This window comes from Lepidochelys kempii, chromosome 4 (genome assembly GCF_965140285.1).
Source record: "Lepidochelys kempii isolate rLepKem1 chromosome 4, rLepKem1.hap1, whole genome shotgun sequence".
NCBI lineage: Eukaryota > Metazoa > Chordata > Testudines > Cheloniidae > Lepidochelys > Lepidochelys kempii.
The window spans coordinates 28,874,109-28,891,844 of NC_136383.1; the positions used below are offsets into that span (position 1 = coordinate 28,874,109).

At 40.4% G+C, this 17,736-nt stretch overlaps 1 protein-coding gene across 1 annotated transcript in view; it reads right to left on the reverse strand.

Annotated features, from left to right (window-relative positions):
- The window catches only part of TACR3 (tachykinin receptor 3), a 63,165-nt gene that overhangs the window by 35,388 nt on the left and 10,041 nt on the right, over positions 1-17,736 (reverse strand). Inside the window, exons 2-3 of the mRNA XM_073340040.2 lie at positions 1,703-1,891; positions 660-810 (exon numbers count right to left, since the gene is read on the reverse strand). Coding sequence (XP_073196141.1) covers positions 660-810; positions 1,703-1,891 — 340 coding nt within the window. The remainder of the gene's footprint in view (positions 1-659; positions 811-1,702; positions 1,892-17,736) is intronic.

The following is a 17,736-nucleotide window of genomic DNA, read 5'->3' on the forward strand; positions in this document are numbered from 1 at the left end:
TCAAAGTAAATGGTTCACTAACAACGTATAAACTGAAATATTGATTATACAAATAATTAAAACTAATGAAATACATTGAAAAAAATAATTGAAAGGATCAGTTGATTTTCACTGTAAAAGGTGCTAATTTCTAATGCATAGCATTCGTTACATGAATAGGTAAAGCAGCTCTTATCTGTGTACTGAAATAGGCCAGATCCAAAACCTATTAAGTCACAGAAAGATTCCCATTGACTTCTGCTGGATTTGGATCAGGTCAATAAACAGCTACTGTTCAGAGAATAAACAAAGCTGATCCCAAGAAGTTCCAGGATCATCACTTTAGTTCTGTTAATAAGGCAGGCCTTCTGTTTCTACATCTCAAGGACACAATTGTATGCTTGACTAAATGTTACTCAGAGCCTCCTAGAATTGGAGTAAAGAGTTAAAATCCAAACATTTACATCATTTGTTTGAACAGCCACCACATGGTGGTGGTGGTGGGGGGAACCCTGTCAAAATCAATTGCAATTTAAACAGAGTTCTTTTATAACAGTCTCAAATGCCATTCTGTTTGAAATAAAACACTTCCAATACTTTACAACGTAATTGCTAGTGATTTCAGCAGGAAAAAAAAAAATCAATATAAATTTACTTAGCAAGGTTTAATGGAACAGTACCTTTCTCTTAGCTTTGAGCTGCTCGTGGTATTTGTCAGATGTGTCACCTGGAATCTCGCCTCCCCAAAGGGTAATTCCAACTATGGTATAAGTGATACCCATGACAAGCAGTGGAAAGCAATACACTAATACAATCACAATGACATGATACCTGCAATAAAAGAGCATTGAACTGATAAATGCTTTGAAAGGAACTATTCAGATAAAATTTTCTGAATGTTTGAGAAATAAGACATTTTCTCTACTACCTAAGGGGTCAGTCTCAGATGGAGTAAATGGTGACTGTTTACACCAGCTGGGGATTTGGCCCAGTATTTTGTTTTTTACTGTCCATCATGAAAGTCTTAAGTAAACTGCATTAAAAGCAGACGGAAAACTGTTTAAGATCTGAAGTCATTATTAAAACCTATAGTTCTGATTCTGAACGCATACTGGCTGCTATTTATCAGGAGTAACACAGTTACAACACTGTAAAATAGTGTCACTGAGACCAGTTTTCTGGGTAGACAAATATTGCACAATAAAGTACCCATAAACAACTTTTAAAATCCAAATATTTGAAAAACTGGCATCTTCAACTACTGAGATCAGTGTACAGACTTCCTCGTTTACCCTGCAATGCATGGGGTTGCCTCAAAAACCTATATAACATAAGTCCTAGTTTTGGTGGCAGTGTGGTGAACTGCTATTGAAGAGCAAACACAGAATTTTAACTTTGGTCCTGACAGGTAAATGAAAGAAGATCTCCTTCCATATAAATTTGTCACTCATAAGTAATGTACCATCCCAAACTCCTGCAGATTAAGGGCTAGATCCTTAGCTGGTGTAAATTGGTGTAGCTCCATTGTCTTCTGTAGAGCTACGTCAATTTACACCAGATGAGGATATGGCTGAAAATCTCTGTAACCCAGATTGTGAGCATGGGATAGGTATAGGGCTTGGTTTCTTGGCCTGCATGTTATTCTTGCGATTCCTCTGCAAAATTAAAATAAGCCTGCAGTTTAGATATAGCCATGCCTGAGTATAAAAGCCGAAAAGCTTACGTAAAGTGCTGTTTTGGACCACCTGGCCACGCTACATAGCAAAGAGTTCTTCCAGGCATCACTTTGGTTATGGAGTAGAGGCACTGGGGAAATGCAAGCAGGAAAGCCAAAATCCATATACTCCCAATGACCACCTTCGTTACAGTTGCAGACAGTCTGGGCTTCAGGGGATCGATAATGGCCATGTATCTGTACAAAAAACAAACAAAAATCCTTCATGTGAGAAATCGTCAGTGATTACTGTGTACCTATATCAAACCAGCTTGTCCAAAGGAGTGACAAGATGATAGTTATTTTCTTGTCTTGGGAAGGCCCAATGGTATTATATTCTTCAAATGATCAGTGAGGTGACCCAGCTCCCATTAAAGTCAGTGGGAGGTGGGTTTTTTTTTCTCCTCTTTTCTTTTTTCATTTGCTTCAATGGAAGTTGATTCAGACTCTTACTGTACGTCTATACTGCAATTAAAAAATGCTGGCTGGTCTGTGCCAGCTGACTCAGGCTCACAGGGCTTGGGCTAAGGGGTTATTTAATTGCAGTGTAGACATTTGGGCTAGGGCTGGAGCCTGGGCTCTAGGACCCTGTGAGTTGGGAAGGTCCCAGATCTTGGGCTGTAGCCCAAGCCCCAAAGTCAACACAATTAAATAGCCCTGTAGCCCGAATCAGCAGGCATGGGCCAGTCATGTGTGTCTGATTGTGGTGTAGACATACTCTACAACACCACATGTTCTGTAACTAAGAATGAGGTTGGGGGAGAACCACAAACCTAAAACCATGGCAAAGAAGGTGTTTTTTTTAATTTCCAGCTAAAGGGAATAAGGAATGTTTTTAAAATGAACATTTTATGTTCCAAGTACTTTAGCAGTTTCCCCTACTTTTCTGTGTCTAGTAAAAGGTTAAAAGAAGTTTTAACAGTGTGCCTGCCATGGTAATAAGGCTGAGGACTCTTGATGCCAAACCCTAAACCTTATTTTACACTGTTTAATGTTGGACAGTGATTGGGTTATGTTAAAACTTTGGCCTGTATATTCCATCTACGTTAATACAACAGTTGTCTCACAGAAATACCTGTAGTAATATAGCAAACCACATTTGGCTCGTGATCAAGATAGGATGCTTCAGTAATCTTTTGCTGCAGACAACAGATTTGTTGTTAAATTTAAAATTAACGACCAAATTCTAAAAGTCACAGTGGTGTCCAAGACAAGCATATGGCTAGAGTCTACTTTAAGAGCTGCGTTGTATCTAGAAAAACTGATACATACCCATGCATTTTATTAAGTAGGCATAAGTTTCCTTCAGTTTCACGCAATCAGCAATACAAACAAGGCCAGATTGTGACTGGCCCTGCAAGGTGGGAGGATGGTGAGAGAAACTTTATCTCCTTGTTGCACCCCTGCTGAAACACCACAAAAGATGAAGGCACGAGTAGAAATGTGGGTCTAAGATAGGGAAATTATTGCAACCTCTTGCAATTTTGTTAGTGATGTTTGAGACAGAATAGCATCTATCTGGCTCTCCTGTAACTGTGTTGGCTATACATTTAAGGTGGTACCTCATAGAAAACTATCAAATAGGAAAATACAGCCTTTCAGTCACTACAGTCTCTTCAGGAGGACACAGGATAAAGAACATGATGGAAGGAGCAGGGGGTCTGGGGAGAGGTGTACATTAAAAAGTGAAAATTAACGTAATCGTTCTGCCTTTTGATCTCTGAGTTGATGGAAAAAGCAAATCAGAACGAGACCACCAGTCCACACTTGTATATTTAATGTGCTTTTTACATATCTCTGCATAGCTCTGCTTTGATTTCTAAACTGAGTTCCAAATTAACACTTTCTCCACTAAATTCTCTGATCACCCTCCCCCCATTTCATTTACCAACACCTGATTAGAAGACTGATTCATGAAGGGTTGTCTTTCGTTACTAATTAGCATGTTGCAAGGCATGGGCCAACACCGTCTTTTAAAGAAGTATTTATTTTTTGTGAAAGGCAAAATAGCTCCCAGACTTACCGAGTACATTTATTTGATCTGATGCCCTAAAGTTTTCAAAGCCATGAAATGGGAAGCCTGGAACCATGGCGGCTCTCAGAGCTTCTGAACTCCCTGCCATGGAGCTGGGAGCCTGGAAGTCCTGGTGTGAGCATCGAGGTCTGTGGCTGTAGGGCAACCCTGCCCTGGTCCTGGAGACCCCAGGGCTATTAGGCTCCTGGGCCAGCTGGTTCCCTATGTTGTCTGACTCTTAAGCAGGCAGCCCTGGGATTTTGGAAGTCCTGGAGTCCCTGGCACAGGGCAGTCTGCATAGTAGGGCTGCCCCAGAGCTGGAGACCCTCAGAACCCCAGCAGCTGCTGCCTAAAATTGACATTCTTATCTATTTGAGTCAGCAGCTCCTATGATCCCAGGGAGCATATTTTGTTTTAGAAATACCATGTGTCAGTGTTCATGAAATGAAACTTTTTTGGGTTCATGGGAAATTTAAAATTTTTTTTGTTTCAGTCCAAATCAGAACAAAACCAAGTTTCCAAATTTCCCTGGAACTGAAAATCTGTAGTTTTGGCCAGCTCTGATCCCTAATTACTGATGATTTCTATTGGGTTTTGTAAACTATTGCTTTTTCCCCCACCAGCAACTGCAGTTGTTGTGTAAATTTCAAATCACAAGTAGACTAACAACATTAAAGGTGAAACTGTTACTCTCACTTCCACGTAGTATTGATCGGTTATGAAAATATTAACCATAGCCTCTAAAGGGGAAAAGAAAACCCAGGGGAATATGGCTCATTTATCATTAGCTGTTTTTGAACTCTTAAAAAGAAGATATGTCTTTTCAGGTTTCACTGGCTTATCAGTTGCAAAGTTAAATACTAAGTCAGCAGCAAATTTATGACTAGGGATTATTATGGTGTTCTCTTCTCTCTCCCCTCCAGTGAGCACACCTAGCATCTGCCAACTCATCAGTTTGTTCTTTCTTTCTCTTTCTACCCTCTGTATTATCCCAACCTAATTTTCAGATGTACTGATGTCAAGGTTCCTTCCCCACTCTGAACTCTAGAGTACAGATGTGGGGACCTGCATGAAAGACCCCCTAAGCTTATTCTTACCAGCTTAGGTTAAAACTTCCCCAAGGCACAAACTTTTACCTTTTGTCCTTGAACCTTTATGCTGCCCCCACCAAAGTGGGTAACAAAAATAACAGGGAAAGTGCCCACTTGAAAACATCTCCTCCCCAAAATATCCCCCCCAAGCACTACACCCCCTTTCCTGGGGAAGGCTTGATAAAAAGTCCTCACCAATTTGCATAGGTGAATACAGACCCAAACCCTTGGATCTTAAGAACAATGAAAAGCAATCAGGTTCTTAAAAGAAGAGTTTTAATTAAAGAAAAAGTAAAATAATCACCTCCTGTAAAATCAGGATGGTAAATACCTTACAGGGTAATCTGATTCAAAACATAGAGAATCCCTCTAGGCAAAACCTTAAGTTACAAAAAAACAGGAATATACATTCCATTCAGCACAACTTATTTTGTCAGCCATTTAAACAAAACAGAATCTAATACATATCTAACTAGATTGCTTACTAACTCTTTATAGGAGTTCTGACCTGCATTCCTGCTCTGGTCCCGGCAAAAACATCACACAGACAGAGAGGATCCTTTGTCCCTCCCCTCCCCAGTTTTGAAAGTATCTTGTCTCCTCATTGGTCATTTTGGTCAGGTGCCAGCAAGGTTATCTTAGCTTCTTAACGCTTTACAGGTGAAAGGGTTTTTCCTCTGGCCAGGAGGGATTTAAAGGTGTTTACCCTTCCCTTTATATTATGACAACTGAGTACTAGCAAATCCCACTGAAGTCAGTGAGAGTAGCAGGTGCTCAGTACGTCACAGAATGAGGTCACTAATAATTTTGCAGTAGTTTCTAGCACTACAAAATACATGAATTACACACCTGCAGAGCTGTAAAGAGCTCTGACATTTTGATTTAATGGAAAAGGTATGTTAGCTATCAGCAACAGAAGGATTCTTAGTGTATATCTAAGCTGCAGCCAGCCAACAGAGTGCATGTAGGCACGTAAGTAGTATAAGCCTTGATTCTTCAATTGGCTGTGCATGGATGGACTGCTGTGCCCATGCAGAGGTCAATTTACTTCAGCAGGGCTCCAAGCAACAGGCCTGTTGATATGCAGTGAATCGAGGATTAGAGCCAGAGAATGTCCAATCTTGCTCCTGCTAAAGTCAAGGGCAAAAAATTCTCACTGACGTCATTTGGTTCCAGATTGGACCTCAAAAGACTTTTGGCATCAGTGGGAACAAGCAGATATGCTGTGCTTCTGAAAAGTCATGCTGCAAATGACAAATTAAACAAAAATAAATGGGTGTGTGTGTGTGTGTTTGTGAATCAAAAATGCAAATCAACAGAAAAGATTTAGTGCAAAAAAATTAACTCGATGCTTGTTCATCATAACAGCCAGTTGAAAACTGTTGCTATCCCATCCAGCATAAACACCAAATCAACACTTGGAAAGTAATTACAAGATAAGATATACATATCTAGAAATGGATATATGTAAATACAGCTAAGAACTCATGACAAATAACCTAAAAAAAAAATTCAGTTAAGTCACCACCTGCAAGAATGACTTGTGAATTATTCATCCTCTGCAGTGAGTTCTGAATTTAGATTTCTGATTTTAAGAATCTTTCGGTGGCAGTTAATTCTTAACTTTCATCATTAAACTTTGCTATTTGGGTTGTTGTGACCATATTAGAGCAATCATATGCCTACTGAAAATTTTTCTAGGTATCAGTTTGGACTGACCGTACTCCTATTAAAGTTAATGGTAGTCTTTCCACTGATTTAATCAGAGTTGGAGCAGGCCCCAGAATACCAAAGCTGATGTGTAGTGGTTTTCAGAGACACTGGACTCCTCCTTCAGGACTGGTCTTATCTGCTGTGCTCAAAAGAGAGACAAATCTTGTTTCCTTCAGGTCCGCTCAGTTTGTCTGGCCAACCTCCAGGATTTACTGTATGGTACTTGCTTCTTAGTCTCCTAAATCAGGAAAATCTGTCTCACTCTCCAGGAATTATTAAAGGTCCAGTCCTCACTCAAATAACATTAATGAGAGGTTTTAGTCATTGAGTTCAGTGGGAGCAAAATCAGATATACTCTATATTTGTGAGAGAGTGTTGCACTCTGTTGGCTTGTTACTGCTCATCTATAACATAAAATCTTTCTATAGATGATCCATAATGTAAATTTTCTGTTGGTTCATGTGTTTAAAGGCCTGTATAGTATGTTTGAAACTATAGGACCAACAATTCAGTCCCAGCTCTGCAGGCATTATGTTCAGATAATAGGCTCTCACTAGCTCAGCCTTATTTAGATTTCATTTGGGTGAAAAGGAAAAACCAGTTTGCTTTCAAATGGTTAGTGCTAAGTCTCCTTAGCACATGTTTTTAAAATTGTGAAACAACTGAGTAAATACTTTTTTTCTCATATCCCACAACGTCAGGGAACCAGGAAATGTGTATGTCTAAAACAAGCTAAATGCCATCCCCCAATACAGAAGAAGCATCATTCAGTCCAGTGAAGAGTAATAGAACCTTCAGAGGATGGGGGGCAGGAAAAGGCAGCTAAGATGGATAGGGGACTGCAAACTGTGTGTTAGTAAATAGAGATCAATTTTCCTGCATTTAACGCATTATTTGGACAATTGCAGTAAAAATACATAGTCGTTTTAAAAACAATGCCAAGTTCCAAATTGAATTTTACAAACACCCATCTGCAGACACAGTTGGAATCCATTAAAAGTCCTAAATGATTTTTCTAGCTTATTTACAGTTTGCTTGTGAACTCATGCGGGAGCGAGGGGGAGAATTAACCTACTCGGCAGAAGTTGGAACAGGTGACTGGACGCTGATAGAGGAAAGCGATTAGAAGAAAATTATAAAGTTTGCATGAAAAGAGGTTCATCTGCAGCAGAGACCACTCCAGTTCTTCACAGTGCACAGACCCTTTCCCTCAAAGGTGTGATTGGTTACACAATATTGTCCCCTGCATTGGTATTTGGATTGACTGGTAATCAAGAAACTCAAGGATAGAGGGGCAAGAATCCTAACGGTGGATGGATCTAGTTAAAAACACTGCAGTAAAGAATCCTCCAGGAGATGCCTGGGAACAGCAATACAAGCTCGCAACCTGGAGGTATCTAAGACATTTTCTAAATGACCAAAATAACTCCTTAACCTTTGCATTGTTTTATGTCCACCTACAACAGACACATGCAACCCTCGCCCTACAAACCCTTGCTCATGAGAATAATCCATACTCAAGCAATGTAGTGTGTTTGATTTCATGGGACTACTCTAGTGAGCAAGGGCTACCCACATGAGTAACAGTTTCCAGGACTGTGCCCTTGGATGTTGAACTAGTGTTGCTGCCTGGTTTTTATGGCCAAAATTATCAAAAGCATCTGATGATTTTGGGAGCCCAACTTGAAAGACTCTAAAATGGCTTCGAAATACACTTCAAAATCTTTCATCATATGAATGAGCTAGTATAAAAAGGGTCACACTTTATGTTAAGTGATCATTTATAAAGGGTTAATACATGATTAAAACATCATTGAATCATTTAACTGATAAATTACGTCAAGTCAATCAAAAGTATTTTATCTGGTTTTTAGCTATTTAGTGACTGGTTAGATTATAACTACAGAACAAACATCTATGAATTGCGATTAACCTTTCAAAATTATTTATAGATGTACCATTAGTATAAAGTGAGACCATAAAATGTAAACAAAAAACGAGCCTCCCTCCATGACAGTGGAATTCTCAGGATGATTCAAATTATTGTTAGTGTGTATAAGTGTACACATTTATGCAGTTGAGCTTGATGCCCTAGAGTAGGGTTAATGTATCAGACAAGTAACAAAGTACAAATTATAAGCAGCCTGGCTTTCAAAGATGATGAGCACCTGTAGTGGGAGGCCATAAACACAAAGAGTCAGCAACTAGAGGATGCCCTAGACTGGAATTTCTACATTTATTAAGCTCCCTGCCGCAACACATCCTGATCCTCTCTGGTAACTCTGGAGGACCAGAAACTTTATTAACACTCATGTCCCTTTATTTATAATAAATTCAAATATAATTATAAAGCCATGTATATACCCACAACAGTTCAAAATAAACTACAAATTCCTTAAAACTATTTCCACGATTATGTCCTCTTATCAATTGCATTTAAATAGTACTGAGCAGTATTCTAAAGATCAAGCCTTTGAGGAGGTTTGATCAGTCTTCCAGAGTGTGTTCTCACTTCTATTGAGTTTGTGCATGGTGTTCTCTGTGGCGGGGGCTCACTTCCTGACAAAATACTCACAAGACCCAGATCCTCTCTTTGTTGCATTGAAAAATGTTAAAGATGAACCTGATTTCACCAGAGAAGGCCTCTTTGGAGTCTCCACTAGGAAAGAATTATAACATTCAAAAACCAGTCAGAGAACACTTCAATCTCTTTGGTCACTCGATTACAGACCTAAAAGTGGCAATTCTTCAACAAAAAGACTTCAAAAACAGACTCCAATGAGAGACTGCTGAATTGGAATTAATTTGCAAACTGGATACAATTAACTTAGGCTTGAATAAAGACTGGGAGTGGATGTGTCATTACACAAAGTAAAAAAAAAAAACTATTTCCCTGTGTTTATTTCCCCCCCTACTGTTCCTCAGACATTTTTGTCAACTGCTGGAAATAGCCCACCTTGATTATCCCCACAAAAAGTTTTTCCCCCTTCCCTCCCTGCTCTCCTGCTGGTAATAGCTCACCTTACCTGATCACTCTTGTTACAGTGTGTATGGTAACACCCATTGTTTCATGTTCTCTATGTACATAAATCTCCCCACTGTATTTTCCACTGCATGCATCTGATGAAGCGAGCTGTAGCTCATGAAAGCTTATGTTCAAATAAATTTGTTAGTCTCTAAGGTGCCACGAGTCCTCCTTTTCTTTTTATTCAATATAATGTTACTAGCTGGTGACAGTTAGCAAGTGAGATTGCGCTCTGACACCAATTAGTTCTTCTGGAGAAGGCTGACTGGGGTAGTTGAAGTTAATTACCTAATTAATTGAGGAGGCTGGGTGAGTTAAAGAGCCAATTAGCCCATCAGCTCAAGACTGATAAAAAGGGCACGGAAGGAAGTGAGGGAGAAAAGACCTAGGCTTGCTGAGCCCAGTCTCACTGACATCTCGGGAAAGGGAGATCTCTGGTTCTCTCAGGCCCTGGGGCAAGGGCTGGAAACACAGGGGACGCTACACAGCATTACTGCACAGGACCATAAAGGTGTTAGTGGAGGAAACATAAATGAACAGCGTGGTGTGGGTACGCAGTCACCGGAGTTAGTCATTTATGTTGCTAGAAGACAAGAGCAGAGTGCACCTTACTACATAGCCCCACATAGAATCTTACTGGGCCTTTGCAGATATCCGTCCTGGAATCAATTATCTTTTTTGGAAATCCAGTTACTGCTGCCCCTGTATCAATTTTAAATTTACGGTTTCAACCATTTTTATTCATGCTTGTGCACCCAGGTGTTCTCTGTTCTATTAAGAATATAGTCCCTAGGAGTAAGCATTCACGGTTATCTGATAACACTCCCTCTTCTATCGTTTCCACTACTCTTGGTGATCTGCATGCTATTGCACAGTGTTCGATTTTGTGGCATCTCCTACCTTCTGCCTTGCTAGCTGGACGTAGTTGCAAGCTGTGTCTTGTCACATATTCTATAGCTTTTCTAAGCTTCCCTCCTATTAAGGTTCTTCGGTCTCCCACTCTCCAGTCGTGCATTGTTCTTATGGTGTACATTTGGGTCTTTCTCTCATTACTGTGTCAGTTTTGTCTGAAGCAGTTTCCCATATACTGTTAGTATGCAAGTCACAAAGCTGTTTCTTTACGGCTTCTTGGATTCTTACTTTTGCTAGTGTGAGATCTGAGTCTAACTGAAGCTGTACTGATCAACTGGTGTCTCTTATTAGTTCTGCTAGTTTATATTCGAATGTTCAGCAAGACTATGAACTGCAGTAATAAAAGTCTGAGACTTTTCCTTTGAGGCTGGCACCTCCTACTAAATTTGCCCTTTCATATGTAATATTCTGTCTGCCTATGAAATGGGTATCAAAAGCCTCTTTCACTTTGGAGTATTTTATCTTTTCCTCATAAAAAGATAACATCAGAATGGCCATACTGGGTCAGACCAATTGCCCATCTAGTCCAGAATCCTGTCTTCCGACAATGGCTGGTGCCAGATGCTTCTGAGGAAATGAACAGAACAGGGCAATTTATTGAGTGTCCAGTCCCAGTTTCTGGCAGTCAGAGGCTTAGGGACACCTAGAGCATGGGTTCATGAAGGATGGACCTATCCCCTGTCAACCCACTTATATTTTGACCTTTACAATGTGCCGTGGCAATGAGTTCCACAGGTTGATTGTGTATTGCCTGAAGAAATACTTTCTTATGTTTGTGTTAAAACCTGTTAATTTTATTGGATGACCAGTAGTTCTTGGGTTATGTGAATAGGGAAATAACACTTCCTATTTTATTTTCTCCAGGCCATTCATGATTTTATGGACATCTCTCATATCCCCCCCTTAGTTGTCTCTTTTCTAAGCTGAACAGTCCCAGTCTTTTTAAGCTCACCTCAGATGGAAGTTGTTCCCTATTCCTAATGATTTTTGTTGCCCTTCTCTGTACCAGTTCCAACTCTAATATACCTTTTTTGAGATTGGGCAACCAGAACTGCATGCAGTTTTCTAGGTGTGGGCAAGCCATGGCTTTATATAGTGGCATTATGATCCTCCAATAGGGAGCAGCATGCACAGTATATCAGCAGCAGCATCACCCATGGCAAATATTACGGCATTACATGGAATTCTTGTGCTTTCTCTGTTAAAACAGAAGTCATCTAGAATTGCTCAAATCTATGGATCTCAGCTGTCTGAGTTGCCAAAATCAGACTTCTCTCACAGACCCATTTGTACTATGGGCTCCATTGCTGTGCTGAGACAAGGCTCTGCCTCCGTCCTGCTGTAGCTTTCACAAGTCTCTTCCCTGATTTTCCATTTTCACTGCTTTGGCAATGGAGTGGGGGGGGGGTCTCATCTTTCCTTTACTCTGTCTTTAGAAAGAGGGATTCATTCACTTCTGACACCATGTAGTATAAGGACATAGACACAAAGATCCATGCTTTAAGCAGCACCTAGAGAACTCCCTAACCAGGAAGTTCCTATGTTTAAACTCCCTGATGCACCACATCTTGGTCCTCTCTGGTAACTGTGTAAGACCAGCAACTCTATTGCTACCCATAAATCCCACAGAGGTCCATGCCGGCTGTAGATGGTCAGCGCCTTTGAAATATAGGCTACTTCTCTTCTGGTGCTTAAATGTGGATTTAGGACCCACACTTTTGACACCAATTGGCTCAATCTCTGTCCAAAAGCAGAAGCGAGTTTAATACAAAACATCTACCATAAACTAGGAGATAAACACAGAGTGTTTGGCAGGTGAGTTACTTTACTTTTTCAGGAGGAGGACTGGAAACGTTCACATTTGAAATCATATTATTTTCTTTAGGCAAAAATATTACACACATGTGCATTGTCAGTAGAAAATGGTATAGTGTCAGCTTCTAGCTGGCAGATCCTTGAGAAGCACATGGACCCCCCAAAATCATGAGCTTTTTTACAACAACAAAAATACATGTGATCTTTTGTGTTTTTTGCCTTTTGATATTTGGACTCACATTTGTTTTTCTCTGCAACTATTAGGGCTAGAAATTTTATTTTTAAATGAAACCTGAGATACTCATATAATCACAAGATGGGGCTATAAGAAAAGCACCAAATATCATGAGACTCATAATAAAATTGCTACACAGACAGGGAGAAGCTGTTTTTCATCTGAGCTCTCTGATCTAATTGGCAAATCAGGGAAAAAAGCCCACAAAGCCCCACAACATTTTATACCAGTGTCTGTCTCTGGCACGCAGTGACCTTGGCTAGCACAATATTATTAGTATTAATGCCATCAGTTAGTGCAAAGCAACAGTGTTTGTTTCATCAATGTAGAGATCAAGGCAATTATATATTTTTGTACAATTGTGTTACACTAGGGGAAAATAAAGTTAATTACCCATAAACTGCATCTTGAAAATAGCATGTTTTGGAAACAGCCGCTTCCCCCCATCCATCTCTTTGGAATGTCACTTTAGAGGACTCTAAAAGAAAATGTCTTCTTGCAAAATCCCAGAAGAGATAAATCCACTATCATATTTCTTACAGTTTAACAACAAAATATCTCTGACTACAATGTCCCAGCCCCATAATGCCTCTACATACAACATATTTGAATAAAAGATATAATGGAAGTCACAGTACTGCTTCTATGTACTCATATATGAATGCAATTATGATGAAAGGTAACTAAAATTTGATTCCTAGCCCCTATCCACATTTATTGTTGCAAAAGATTTGTATATGGCTATTCTTTCTATACATAAACTTTGACTTCCCGTGGGCAGATGGGAGAAAGAGCATATGACATTTAGCTTAAAATAAACAAAAAGTGTGTTTTTACAATTTTTTGAACAGTGACAACATTTGCTACTTCCAAAACCTAGAGGGGACCTAGGCTCCCAATTTAATTTCTCTTCTCTGCTTTAGACATACATTTTGCATTGTTTAAAGCAGGGGTTCTCAAACTTCATTGCACTGTGCCCTCCTTCGGACAACAAAAATTACTACAGAAACCCAGGAGGAGGGACCGAAGCCTGAGCCCGCCCGAGCTCTGCCACCCCAGGCAGGCGGCGCAAAGCCTGAGCCCCACTGCTGCGGGTGGGAGGGCCAAAGCCCAAGGGCTTCAGGCCCAGGCTTCAGCCCCTTGGGCTTCAGCTTCAGCCCCGGGTGTTGGAGCGTGGGCTTGGGCCCCAGCAAGTCTAACGGCAGCCCTGGTGACTCCATTAAAACAGGGTCGCACTTTGGGGGTCCCAACTCACAGTATGAGAACTGCTGGTCTAAAGCAATAATAGGCAGTGCTATTTTGGCAGTGGGACGGGAACAGGTCCCAAGGATATATCTCTGTCCTCCTGAAAGAATGCTACAATAGGGTCAAATCCTATTTCCACATACCAAATCCAAATAAGTGGCACAGAGCACTAATGCCAGGGTGGACAGGAAAGAATCCTTCCTTCTCTTGTTGGTAGGCTGTGGAGCATCGGAACTGTTGCAACCTCCACGTTCACCGTACACAGGGATCTTGGCCAACAGATTTGTACAGTTGTAGACCTACTAGCCACATCTTGCTTTTTTCCCCTTGCTGCTCCTCAAACCTCCCTAGTTGCTATATAAAATGTTCTGTCCCTGATGCACACTGGTGCAAGTGGTGTGTTCTCTGTGCAATGGAACCATGATGGTTCTGCAACTTTGGAAGCCATCTGTGCTTGTGCAGAAAAAGCAACTCTGCCTCACATCTTTTATGGCCCTGACTTGCTACTCCACAGCCATCGCCTATTTCTTAAGCTCCCCCTACCAATGGCAGCAATGCTTAGACGATGTCATCATGTCCTGCACCAGCCTGACCCAATATCTTTCAGATCCAGCAGATGCAGTGGGTACATAGGTGACAAATACAAATGCATATCTTCACGGCACCTGCATACCACATCACTTCTGCAACCATGCAGGTGCCATGCAACCTTTGGCAACTCTACATGTCTGAGGATTTTTCGGTACATGCACATAGCTGTGATCCATAGACACTTCCATGGACCTCAGTTCACCGTATTGTGAAATAAAAGGACAAAGTGTCCATATGAAATAGGTGATGCTTTAGAATGTAGCTTCCAATTTCATGCAAAGTTATACTACTTGAAAGGTGCTGGAGGTGAGTTTGGCAGGAAGCAGCGATGGCTGGCAAGGGTTCATTGCACATACATGCCTCAAGTGGTTTGTCAGGAGTAGAATTCAAGCAGAGATAGATATCAACAGGGAGTCTATTAAAAATAAAAAGCTCTGTTCTATATGCAAAACTGCTTGTTTCAGAATTTCTAATGACTAATACCTTTTAAGGGGATTAAATGATAGTCTGTTATAACAACCGAAGTTTCAACACCATATGTTTAATAGCTTGATGGGTCGGATTTCAACCCATAAAATCAAGGTATAACTTAAGAGTTCAGGGACTGAGATTTAAAATGACAGCATCATAACTAGTACCACATGTCTGACATTTGCTTTGGTACTAAATCAACATGTAAGACGCGCCATATGTTCAGTACTTGGATGCAATGGGAGAAGTACAGGCTAATGTAAAACAGATCTTTAAGTGAAAATGGGTATTTGTGAGGTTTTGAAATGAGTGACTTTTTCTGTGAGCGGGACAAAGAAATCAGTAAGGGTGGGATTTTTGTGGATGGGATTTTCAAAAACACTTGCTAGGTTAGAGCTGGTCAAAATTTTTCAGTTGAAACTTTTTTTTTTGGAAAATGGCTTTTTGACAAAATCAGAAATTTGTGAATACATTTGTTTTGGTTTAAAAATTTGGGGTTTTGGGGTGGGAGGGTTTATCATAAACTAAAAACTGAATATTTTACACTTCTTGGCAACTGAAAAGTGAATATGTTCTGGATTATTTAATTTTATTTTATATAATTAGAAAAAATAGATTTTTTTTTCCTGGTGCAGGTAGGAAGAATCTTTTCCCAACCAGCTCTAAATTAAATCCCCAACTCCCATTGAAAGCCAGTGGGATTTGGGAATCCCTTTGATGCCTTTGAAAATCCCATCCTAAATGAACAATAACTTGTAAGTGAAGTGAAAACATTCCTAATTATATGGATGCAAACTTATAATTTGTCAGTTCGTATGGGCCATATGCCTTCTAGATTAGTGTGTGAATTCCCCTCTATGCACCGAACGCCTGGACACATGATAGGGATGTTTGTCACCTCTGTGAACAGCAAAGGAAGAGGCCAGAAGCTGGGCAGGACAGGGCCATCTTTCTTTATCACCAATGGTAAATTAGAAGAAAGGATAATGCTGTTTCAAACTGTGTGAACATTTCCATTGAGCCCCCACCACACTAGAGGCCACCCAATGCAAGAGAAGTTACAGTTGCAGCTTTGGGCAGACCCTGGTAACATGGATTCTGAATTTTCCAGCCCCAGGCCAAAGACTCTGGGCTGAATTCTCTGCGTATCTCCACTGACTTCAGTGGAGTTACACAAGGGATGAATTTTGTCCATGATTTCCCTTTTTAGAGAAACTCATCACTGGCTCCTTTAATTTCTCAATTGCATATTCTCTCCAGAAGTAGTTGGCTGGACAGTACAATAACCAGTTACATTCACAAGGCAACCTGGTTCTTTGACTGTGAAAATGCGTGTCACAGTGTCAGTTTTTTATAGCAGCCCTTGTTTAGAGTTGTATTTGGGCACATGTGAGTGGCATTAATGAGCTCTCTAATACAAACATTTAATCTACTTAATATAACTCATAACTGTTACAAGGTATTTCATTGTAGGTCTGTAACATATGAAATTGATGTGTGAAAAACACTTTAAAGGAGAGTTTTTTCAATATTTCAGCTAAAAAGAGTGGGTCAGATCGTTAGCTGATGTACATGGGCACATGTCAACAGAGCTCTTCCATTTAAATCAGCTGAAAATCTGGCCCAATATTGTGAGGCTACTGCCCACTGGAGTCAACAGGAGTTCTTCCACTGCTTCAGTGGGATTTGGATCAGGCCCTTGGTCTCTTTGTCCAATTTAAAAATACAATCAAAAGTAAAGCCAGCAGCTACTCTCCATCCCCAAATCAAAAATAAACAAGCAAAATAAAAAGCCCAATAATATTCTCCTTCCTTACACACACACACCAGCCCCTATCATGTCTCTCCTTCCCCAAATGCCTGAGTAAATAGATGGGCCTGCCCTGAAGATCACTAAATCCTGGATATTCTGGACCAAGTGGGATAGCTAATGTTTAAGTTGAGGGCCCCTCATGGAACATTCTATTGGCAGCTCTTTCTTTTGTACTGAGGGGGCTCCCTCTGGAGTACCTCTGTGGGTTACAACAAATGTAATGCGGCATGGAGGGTAAGCCAGTTTCTAAAAGAGGCGGATCTTAAGCCTGGTTTAGACACATCACTTAATAAACAGGCTGCTGCAGTTCACCCCACCCACTCCTGGCTTCAGTTTCTGGGTTGTGTCTGTAAAGTTTCTAGAAATTTCCACAGTCCCCACCATGAAGGAAGGTTGGAATAATCAGACTATTCACTTCTTCAGACAAATCCATTGATCGAGACTTTGTGGATGTTATGGTGGAAGCAAAGAACGCTGTTGTTGCTTCTCAGACAAGCACTGCAGAGAAGTTCAAAAAAGTCTTTATAATGCAATCTTAGGCAAAATTGAAATTGGATTGAAAATCTGATCTTTCAGGGACCTTGGCAGATAAAGCAGATTTCCTTTCTGATACTAAAGGTGATCTTTCTCTCACCCTCAGTTCTCAAAGATGAGGGAAAACTGAAGCTAGTTATGAAAAAGTGTCAATTTTCCTCACAAAAGAGCTGCAGTTTCCTTTGTGGTCTTATCTTTCATCCCAGGCTATTCTAATTTGCAATATGCCCTTGGTAATGTATTTACTTAGCCTTAATTTAATTCCTCAGATTAAACAGCTTCTTTTAAAATAGGAACACTACCCAGCAGGGTGCTGTTGAAAGAGTCTGGTAGAATCAGCCTTCCCAGCTCTGGAAGGGCTGAGGAGAGCTCTTTCTTCTCCTTATCCTCCTGATTCCACTATGCTTTATATGTTGTTTGTGCTTCATTATGTATGTATGCTAGAGATGGGCATAAAAGTATCATTCCCTAAACTTTGGGAGCAGTCAAAATCTGAACCTGGACTCAATACTGCGGCACATTTCTAGTATAAATAGCTTATTTCAGCAACATTATTACATCCTATCTTTTATTTCCAGCCCCAT